This window comes from Corythoichthys intestinalis, chromosome 2 (genome assembly GCF_030265065.1).
Source record: "Corythoichthys intestinalis isolate RoL2023-P3 chromosome 2, ASM3026506v1, whole genome shotgun sequence".
NCBI lineage: Eukaryota > Metazoa > Chordata > Actinopteri > Syngnathiformes > Syngnathidae > Corythoichthys > Corythoichthys intestinalis.
The window spans coordinates 73,676,369-73,687,621 of record NC_080396.1 but is presented as its reverse complement, the minus strand read 5'-3'; the positions used below and the strand labels follow the sequence as shown (position 1 = coordinate 73,687,621).

The window sequence follows — 11,253 nt, the reverse complement described above, 5'->3', positions numbered from 1 at the left end:
TGTATCAAGCTAAGCTAGTTTAGACAGTAAGATGTTGTTTTAAAATTTTTTTGTTTATGTAGTCTACAACTGTATCAAGCTAAGCTAGTTTAGACAGTAAGATGTTGTTTTAAAATTTTTTTGTTTATGTCCTACTTTGACTTAACAAAAATGGAGAAATAATATTTACACCTGAGATGTAATATATAATTTCAAGAATTTAGACAGGTTTAAGGTGAAGGTCTTACACGATTAATTGGTTATCAAAATAGTTTTCGATTAATTTGCTAATCGATTCGTTTTCGATAAATCGATTAGGTGTTGCACCTCTAGTTGTTAATGTTGAGCAACAACAGATGAGGGCTTCAGGCAGTGGGCTGGGAGACCACAGGCAGGACGGGTGCGGAAGTCCACCTCTCCCAGATGGCCAGTGACAAAGCAGGGTCTCGCGTCATCGTGGAGGAGTTTCCGCTGCTGCTTCCCCCTGGCGCAGAAGCCTCTATCGAGTCTTGATCCATTTGAGCTTAGACGGCGGGCTCGTGTTAAGAGAGGGGACGAAGGCGACCTAAGCAGCCATGGTATCCCCTTTCTCTCACCTTCCTACTCTTTCCAGTGCACCCTTTTCTCTCAGTGGCTCACTCGGGAGTAAAGCCCGAATAGTTATTGAATATGACGGCATTTAACACAACATATCACACAGTATCTTATTAATATGACATATAATACATGTTTTTGGACAGGTATTTTGAAGTTCAGGGGGTATGTATGTATCTTGGAGTACTTAAAGGGTTAATTCCGATTTGCGCGGAAATTCAGGTTCCATCGCCAGCCTAGGACCGGAACTTGTTCGTAACCCAGGGACTACCAGTATAGTATTTTTTTTTTCAAAAATTAAAAAATCTTTTAGGACGTGTTCCCTCCAGTCACAATGGATTTCACAATGATCAATGAAATTTTTTTTTTTTTTATTACACAATGAAAATCGCTATAACAAAGTTATCACTGAACACTTAGCAATAAATACACGAGGCTTTCATGGAGACTAAAGTTGGATATTGGGGGGAAAAAAAAAACACTCCATCATGAAAGAGATTACAAACACACGCACACATAGAGAAAGAAAAAGGACATGCGCTTATTAGCCGAAATTGTCCAAAGGGTGTCTGCCGCTGTCCGATGCGGAATTCCAAAGCTGAGCGTCTGCACGGCGCCGTCTCGTCCGTCCCAAATGAAATTCGGCGTCGCTCCCGTTTAGGACGGACCGCCGCCGCCCTGGCCCTCTTGACCAGCGGAGCCCTCGGCCTCGGGGGTCGGAGATGCCTCAGGCTCGCCTGACGGGAGCAAAGCGCACAGAAATTGGTCCTGAGCAAATAAAAGCAATGGAAAAACCCGTAGACATTGCATTGTACCGATACAGATACAATACAAGTTTCGGTACCGATTGAGGGTGTTAAAGTACTGGATGTAGCAGAAGTATCAACTCATATGCCTATCACAGCCAAAATTACGTGCATAAATTACTAATTTTAATGGGCCATTTGCAGATTGTGTATATGGTGTAGGAATATGCCGGTTACCGGTTTCAAGGTTTACCATGGTATGAAAACATCACGGTTTCGAGACCACTAAAATTTCTGTCATACCGTAGTACGGTATTAGCTATTTTTTATGTCCCCAAAATGCAGCGAGAAATGGGTTGGAGCGGCAGCGCTCACCCCTGCCCCTCCGGTTGTTGCTCTGTCAGTGACACTGTCGTTGCTGTTGAAACTACACCTGAGCTTTTTTCAAAAAAACTCTCAAAAAAGTCTAGTCTAGTATGGGAGTATTTCGGTTACCGAAAAGAAACGGCCGGCCGCGGCTTAGAGGAGGAAGGACAGCCGATGTGCATGCTACACCTCCATCACGTTAAACAAAATTGAAGGTAAGTAAACACTGTCATGAACATTTCCCACCAGCTACGGGAGTTCACTCCAGCGTGTTTCGTGTGTCTAGCGACGGTAAAACAAGAATTATAACGTAAGCTTGTTAAATGAGGCTATTAACGTGGCTAGTTAGCATGCCAAGACGGCTAACTTGTTTCCTCAATAACCTCACTATAAGCGTACTGTTGTAAAGTCTTCTGCCATCGTAAACATCTGTTCAAAATAACATTTTCATCATACAGCCTGTGTTTTTCCTCTAGCGACTTTGTGTAGAGAGGGTGTGTGTGTGTATAATGTTTAAATAATGATACAAGAGTCATACACACGCACTCTGTTAACTCTCACTCTACATTAATATTCAACCAATTAATATTATTAGTATTATTGGTATATTAATCCAGAAATGGTGAACATACATTCCTGCATCATAACATGGACTGAGAGAGAAATATGTAGAAAATAAGCAGGTCTCTAAATTGTTGAGATGGCGCTTTAAAGTCAGTGAAGTGCCTAATATACAGTGTATCACAAAAGAAGTACATCTTTTCATGGGACAACACTGAGAAAATGACACTTTGACATAATGAAAAGTAGTCTGTGTGCATCTTATATAGTACAGTTAATTTATTTTCCCCTCAAAATAACTCAAAATATAGCCATTAATATTCAAACCCCTGGCAACAAAAGTGAGTACACCTCTATGAAAAAACGTTCATCACTAAATGTCCAAATTCAGTTGAGTACTGCTTGTCATTTTCCCTCCAAAATGTCATGTGACATGTTACACGAGTGCTGTCAGCATTGCTGCAGAGATTGAAGAGGTGGGGGGGTCAGCCATATTATATAAGCTGCACATAAACTACTTCTCATTGTGTCAAAGTGTCATTTTGTCAGTGTTGTCCCATGAAAAGATATACTTAAATATCTGCAGAAATGCGAGGGCCTGTACTCACTTTTGTGATACACTGTATGTTGTGAAAAATACAAAAATCCTGTTCAATGGATTTTTTCTTTTAACCAATACATCTCAAAATAACACATTTTAGAGCTATAATTGCAATACCGTGATACCGTGGTATTTTTTGCTTAAGGTTATCATACCGTCAAAATCTCATACCGGCACATGCCTAATATGAAGTGAATAGAGTAATATGAGTGACCATATTAAATAGGCACGTTCTGTATATTATACTATGTAGACTTAAAACTCAAAAGTATTTTATTTCATTCAGTTATTTATTTATTTTTTTACCAGTGAAATTTTTTACTGGGGCACTGCAGATCGATACTGGGCCACCTGCCGCAGTGAAATATGTCTGGCAACGCCCATGCTATCGGCATCTACCGGGTGCGGGAATTGGTATTGAGCCGAAAAATGCTATATACAGTAGGGCTGCAGCTATCGAATATTTTAGTAATCGAGTAATCGACTGAAAATTCTATCGATTAATCGAGTAATCGGATAAAACAAATATATTTTTAGGTGAAGAGCAATTATAAATATACATGAGAAAACAAGACATTTCATCTAATCTTGAACCATTTTCAGTCAATCAATGTCTTTATTTTCGATGTATATTGTAGCTAGAATAAAAAAAAAAAAAAAGACTAATTCACTGCTTTCACTCAAAAAACTTTTAGATCTTATTTTTTAAAAAAAATATGTATATATATATATATATATATATATATATATATATATATATATATATATATTACCTAAAAATGCCGTTACGCTTGACAACACACATCACTTAAAAGTTAGGATTTTTTCCCACGTGTTTCAATTGAATTTCTCTTTGTGTCAAGCCATTTTTAAGTTCTAGTTAAGTTTTAAGTTAGTCTAAACTGTAAGTCCTGATAGGATTTTGAGTTTTTGCAGTGTTCAAAATAAATGTATCATACAGGCTGTACTGGAGCACATTAGGGACCAGTGCTACTTGGTGTTTTATCCAGCAATGACTACTGAGCTAAAATTGATAGTTAGCATGATTAAGTTTTTATTTTACACCCTCATCACTCCACAATGTTATGTTATGTTAAAGCCTGTATGTAAGACACGTTAGCCACGCAACGACAGTGGTCATAATTAATTGAAACCTAGTCCTCCGCAGGGCTAACTTTACGTGAGCTAGTAGCGACAGTAACGTTAATCTTATTTATTAGCGCTAAGCGCTCTTTATTAGCGCTTAGCGCTGTACTGCTTTAAGATGGCGGCTGTTTAATAACGCTGCCCAGACGCGGCCGAGTCTGTCATTGCGCATCTAGTTCAACATACATGTGATCTTTATGAGACGCATCAGACGCTAGCTGTTACCAACGTAGCATCGTGCGGGCTAGTATTTGGCAACGTCGGCGTCGTTTGTGGCGGCTGTCAGCTGCAGTAAGTTTTTTTTTTTTTCCCTTCTTCCTCTCCGCACGTGACAGCGCGTTGTCCCGCATTAAAAGTAGTCCGAGCAAAACCTGATGCTTAGAGCTGTCAAAATAAACGATTACTCGAGTTGAATAAAATCACTCGGATCAGTTTTTAAACTCGAGTTACTCGAGTTGCTCGAGTACTCGTTTCAGCTCTAATATACAGTACTGTAGAGCGCTAGGAGTTGAGTTAAACTGTCTGCGAGATGAGATGACTTTGTGACAAAAAAAAAAAAAAAAAAAAAAAGACCGCCGCTAGCTGACCTGTATCCTTCAAGTCAACGCGGGCCATTTCCTGGGTGACGGCGTCCGCTTTGCCCTCGCCGGCGATGTCTGGCACGGCGTTCCTGCGCCCGCTGCGATCGCAGTTGATGAAGTCCGAGTACGACGTCTCCACGTCCATCATCTGTCCGTGACCGGTGCTCTCATTACACCTGCGGAGAGAAGGTGGCCAGAGAGCTCAGACCTATCGCTCAGTGCCATGCACTCCCTCTTGCGGTACATTAAAAAAAAAAAAAAAAAAAAATCGGATTAACAAAATGCTACTTGTCCAAAGGTTCACAATTGATGTAATCATTCAAAATGTTCAAGAACCAGTGTTGGTTTTGGCAGCCCTTTTCGTTTTGGTCTGTCTGTTGGATGAAAATACTTATTAGTTGTAGTCATATTTTAATCATTTCCAAATGTCGTCTAGTTTTAGTTGATGAAATCTCAAATATTATCCAGTTTTAGTCGACAGTGACTCAGAATTCAAAGTTTTAGTCCAAACATAAATAAAGGTTTCCAACTATTTTGAATAAAAAAAGATGAGCACATATTGTAGCCTCTACAAGGACAACGCCACCTTTGTGATGTTAATACAGTGTATCACAAAAGTGAGTACACCCCTCGCATTTCTGCAGATATTTTAGTATATCTTTTCATGGGACAACACTGACAAAATGACACCTTGACACAATGAAAAGTAGTCTGTGTGCAGCTCATATAATACAGTTAATTTATTTTCCCCTCAAAATAACTCAAAATATAGCCATTAATATATAAACCCCTGGCAACAAAAGTGAGTACACCCCTTTGAAAAAACATACATCCCGAAATGTCCAAATTGAATACTGCTTGTCATTTTCCCTCCAAAATGTCATGTGATGTGTTACAGGAGTGCTGTCAGCATTGCTGCAGAGATTGAAGAGGTGGGGGGGCAGCCTGTTAGTTCTCAGACCATACGCCGCACTCAACATCAAATTGGTGTGCATGGCTGTCACCCCAGGAGGAAGCATCTTCTGAAGACCGTACACAAGAAAGCCTTGCCTGGTACACCAGACTCACCGCTGTTCCAGCTATTGAGTCTGGCCACCATTCAGCAGATACAATTTCCAGGGCGGAGCAAGCCACAGCAAACAGACAGCGGAGTGGACCAATCAGCGACGGGCAGACGTGACGTTAGTAAAATGACGAGGGCAGGATGAGGGACTTGCGCGCGGAAGTAAACATACGAGGAGAGCGGAGTTTATTCAACATGGCTAGCGCGAGACAGACTGTTGTCAATGACTCGTGTCGATGTGTTTTTGGTCATTTAAAACTGATTTTACCTTGGATTGGAACATATTCTCGGCTCTCCTGTTCACTATCTGTGTTGTTGTGGAGACGACTTTCGATGCGCAAAGAGTGACGTTGCTCGTTAAGAACACGTCACGCAAATAAACAAATCTGACTTGTCGATTGATTTTGTACCTGCTCGAGAGGCCGTTAATGGGATGGTTCCCAGACTTTTCTCTCAGTGTTTGAAAAATACAGGGAGAACAGTCTGGCCGTGCCAGGCAAAAGAAAGCCCGCCGGTCTCATCAGACCATAGGACATGGTTCCACTAATCCATTTGCTTTGTTGACATGTCTTCAGCAAACTGTTTACGGGCTACTTGTGTACTGAATTGCTGTCACCCCGCGAGCGGGCTTTCTTGTGTACAGTCTTCAGAAGAAGCTTTCTCCTGGGGTGATAGCCATGCACAACAATTTGATGTAGAGTGTGGAGTATGGTCTGAGCACTAACAGGCTCACCCCCCCACCTCTTCAATCTCTGCAGCAATGCCAACAGCACTCCTGTAACGAGTCACATGACATTTTGGAGGGAAAATGACAAGCAGTACTCAATTTGAACATTTTGGGACGTACGTTGTTTTTCATAGGGGTGTACTCACTTTGGTTGCCAGGGGTTTAGATATTAATGGCTATATTTTGAGTTATTTTGAGGGGAAAATAAATTAACTCTATTATATAAGCTGCACACAGATTACTTTTCATTGCGTCAAAGTGTCACTTTGTCAGTGCTGCCCCATGAGTAGATATACTTAAATATCTGCAGAAATGCAAGGGGTGTACTCACTTTTGTGATACACTGTATTTGTGTGAATAATTTTGAGACAAATCTCTCCCCATAGAGGCGCATCACATATCACATGAGTGACATGACCCAAACACATGCCATGATGCAGGCTGACGTGCTCCACGTACAATGTGAAAATGTCACACGTCGTGAACATATGATAGAAATGATGTCACATTTTCATCTCATCGCGGTCTCGTCAGACGAAAACTGGCATTCGTTTCGTTATGTTCCAGTCTCTCAAGCCACGTTTTTAGCTGGTCATCTTCATGAAAAAAATTGTTCGTCGACGAAATATTCTCGTTTTCGTCGTACAACAACAGTAAGTGATACGAAAAAGCCTCAAAATCGACATGAAGAGATCAATGAAAAGGAAGTGAATAGAAAATGCCCTACTATGACTACAAAATGTACAGGAAGTGACCCCAAAGTACCTTATAATGAACAAAGAAATGAGCTCATTGCCTGCAATTGACAACGTCAAATGGCTTGGACCTCTAGTGCCGTTATTGGCAGGCAATGAATTAAGAAGGAAGCCACCCGGTCAGCGGACACAATTGGAAGGGCTCTGAAAAATGAGCCGGCTGAGGCTCTTTTGGCACGCTGACCCAGTCGGTCGACCCGGTCGCTCTGTTCCCAGACGCTCCCTTTGCAATCGAGCGGAAAAAAATCCCTGCAGTTGGTTGTTTTCTGTCCAAAAAAGGAAGTCGCCAGGGTCAAGTGCACGCACAAACGCACACACAGATGGAGGTCGCGGTATTTTTTCTGCAGCGGAAACCACACATAAAAAAAAATCCTGTCACTTCCTGTTATTTTGTAACATTGGTATTTATTGATTATTTGAGGGGTGGGGTGGGGGGGATAATTGACCATTTTTGTTCATTTGAAAATATAAAAAAACACATATGTCATCTATTACTATTATGCTATGCCTTGTTATTATTACCCATTTTTATTTTATGTTATTTTTATTCATAAATACAGCGGTATAAAAAAGTATCTGAACCCTTTGGAATTTTTCACATTTCTGTATAAAATCAACATCAAATGTGATCTGATCTTTGTCGAAATCACACGGATGAAAAAACTGTCAGCTTTAACTGAAACCACCCAAACATTTATAGGTCTTCATATTTTAATGAGGATAGCATGCAAACAATGACAGAAGGTGGACAAATAAGTAAGTGGACCTTCTACCTAAGGACACTTAAACAGCAATTGAAACCAATTTTTACCAAACAATTTAAGTCAGGTGTGTGCTCAATCGCTGACGAGTGGTTTAAAGCTGCCCTGCCCACTATAAAGCACACACCTGGTAAGAATTGTCTTGATGAAAAGCATTGTCTGGTGCGCATCATGGCTCGGTCAAAAGAGCTGTCTGAAGACCAGCGATCAAGGACTGTCGATTTTTATGAAGCTGGGAAAGGATACAAAACCATCTCTAAAAGTCTGGATGTTCATCAATCAACAGTCAGTTGTCTACAAATGGAGAGAATTTGGCACATCCCAAGTAACGATGTTTAGGGTTGGGCATCGTTTGAAAAAAAAAAAAAAAAAAAAAACGGTTCAGATTCCACTTTTCGATTCCGGTTCCGAACGATTCTCGATTCAGATTCTTTTAAGAGTCAGGGTAAAAAAAAAAAAAAAAATGACTCGGCTGGCAACAGAACATAGAATATACATCATGCATGTACACAGTGTATCGATATAGACACACACACACACACACACACACACACACACACACACACACACACACACACACACACACACACACACACTCTGTATGGTTCTCGTGGAATCACATTTTAAAATACGTTGGGCGTTTTGGCTCTCTCGGTCAAAAAGGTTCCCGACCCCTGCTATATACAGTGGTATGAAAACGTATCTGAACCTTTTGGAATTTCTCACATATCTATATAAAATCACCATCAAGTGTGAGCTGATCTTTGTTAAAATCACACTGATGAAAAAAACTGTCTGCTTTAACTAAAACCACCCAAACGTTTATAGGTTTTCATATTTTAATTAGGATAGTATGCAAACAATGACAAAAGGGGGGAAAATAAGTAAGAGAACCATCACTTTTAAAATTTTGTGCCCCCGCCTTTGGCAGCAATAACATCAACCAGACACTTTCTGTAGCTGCAGATCAGTCTTGGCACATCGATCAGGACTAATTTTTGCCCATTCTTCTCCACAAAACTGCTGTCGTTCAGTCAGATTCCTGGGATGTCTGGCATGAATCACTGACTTTAGGTCATGCCACAGCATCTGAATGGGGTTCAAGTCTGGACTTTGACTTGGCCACTACAGAACATGTGTTTTGTTCTTCTGAAACAATTCCGAAGTTGATTTACTTCTGTGTTTTGGATCATTGTCTTGTTGCAGCATCCATCCTCTTTTCAGCTTCAACTGTCTGACAGATGGCCTCAGGTTTTCCTGCAAAGCATCCTAATAAACTTTTGAATTCATTCTTCCATTAATGATTGCAAGTTGTCCAGGCCCTGAGGCAGCACAACACTCTCAAATCATGATGCTCTCTCCACCATGTTTCACGGTGGAGATGAGGTGTTGATGTAGGTGAGCTGCTCCATTTTTCCTCCACACAAGACTAGGGATGGGAAATGATATGATTTTTACGATTCAGATTCCATTAACGATATTGCTTAACGATTCGATTCTTTACCGATTCTCTTATCGATTCTAATTTGGGGAAAATGAAGAACAAACGATTTGATTGGCACAGAGTTTGTTTAATCAGAAGTCACAACCTTACAAACTCACAATGAGGTCAAAAGAGGCCCAAAACCTTAATGTTAACTGTGGCAATATGTGGCAAATACACAAGAATGTGTAACATTTTACTGAAACATTTTTCTAATAGATAATAATTTTCTTTTTCTTTTTAAACTAATTTAGCAATGAAATTTTTGTCGGCGCTTATTAACTCACAAAAACATTTTGGAATACTTAAATTCTTTATTAAAGTACAAATAAACATGTAAATAACAATAATTAATCACACATAAACAATGAGGTCAAATGTTGATAGCCAATTTACTAGTGCAAATGAATGGAATGTAAACAGATTCAGAACACTGACTCTGCCTTTCCAACATGATTCAAAACAATTCTTAAAAAAATATCTAGCAATATTATTATTGTATAGTATACTACTATACATAATAGTATTATAATAATTATAGTATTCATTGCCAGTCATATTTTTCAAAAAGGGTGTCATTTTAAAGCTATTCTTACTGTAGAATCTGAATTCTGTAGTATTATAGTATTTACATATTATAGTATTATTTCTGATTTATGTGGGATTAACTCCAGAAATCGTTTTTTAAGTGAATGTGGCGTGCTTTTATTTTGAAATGTACATTGGAAGTACGTTCACTAAACCGCTAACAGCTTCACACTCCGCAAAAAAAAAATCACTTTAGTCATTGCTTGTAGTGTCCTCATTTTTTCGTTTGCAAATGATGTTAGCCAGCGATTTTTCATGTTTGAAGTGTCACCTTTTAACCGCAAGTTTGCGTTTTGGAGAAGGCTGCCAATGTTTAATAGAAGGCTAAAGTTGGTTGTCTTTTTTCTTCCCATTAGTCTCAATGTAGCAATGCCAAATGTATGCATGCACGCACGCGGTGATAAAACGCAGCCGTGAAAATTATCAACCTTATTTTTATTTACCTTGCGTCAAAATGACTCATAGCATATCGCAACAGGCTTAGCAACTTCAATAAAACATGTCGTTATTATTAGATGGAAATACGACCCCCCGCCCCTTAAAAATTTTCTCCTCGGATCTACACAATTCACGTAGGTCACCCTTTTTGACTTTAAAACGGCGAATTTCGCCAAAAGGAGAGTGATTTTCATGCCTGAATGACTGCAAGTCGCTTTGTTGTCTTTTTTCCTTGTGAATGAAGACACACTTTCGAGCATTTGAACCTACGTGTTGTCATTGTTATGTTTACTGCTGCAATGTTCGTGCTAAACCATCGTAACCTTTCATTTTCACCCTCTTTCCTGGTGAAGTTTAGCCAAACTTTGGAGCGAGTTGTTCTTGGCGCCATGGTAGTTTGATGCGTCTGGACAACAAGACGTGTCACGTCAGGTGATGACACAATAAGCGTCTTTAGTAATCGTTAAAGGGATCGTCAAGGCTTTTTCATTGTGATGTAGAGGCCTTGAAACACTAGGAACCGATTCGGAATTGGAATTTGATTTCGATTCCCATCCGTACACATGACGTTGTGTGTTCCTCCCACAAAATTCAACTTTGGTTGCATCGTTTCACAAAATATTTTACCAAATCTTCTGTGGAGTGTCCAAGTGCCTTTTTGCGAACATTAAACGAGCAACAATGGGTTTTTTTCCAGACAGCAGTGGCTTCCTCTGTGGAGTCCTCCCATGAACACCATTCTTGTCCATAATTTTACATTTAGTTGATGTGTGCACAGAGATATTGGACTGTGCCAAAAATTTCTGTAAGTCTTTAGCAGACACGCTAGGGTTCTTTTTTACTTCTCAGAGTATTCTGCGCTGA

At 39.9% G+C, this 11,253-nt stretch overlaps 1 protein-coding gene across 1 annotated transcript in view; it reads right to left on the bottom strand.

Annotated features, from left to right (window-relative positions):
- Positions 1 to 927: 927 nt before the first annotated feature.
- pkig (protein kinase (cAMP-dependent, catalytic) inhibitor gamma) overlaps positions 928 to 11,253 on the bottom strand; it is a 36,879-nt gene continuing 26,553 nt past the window's right edge. Inside the window, exons 2-3 of the mRNA XM_057817277.1 lie at positions 4,581 to 4,750; positions 928 to 1,310 (exon numbers count right to left, since the gene is read on the bottom strand). Of these exons, the coding sequence (XP_057673260.1) occupies positions 1,231 to 1,310; positions 4,581 to 4,722 (222 nt within the window). The 5' untranslated portion in view covers positions 4,723 to 4,750 and the 3' untranslated portion in view covers positions 928 to 1,230. The remainder of the gene's footprint in view (positions 1,311 to 4,580; positions 4,751 to 11,253) is intronic.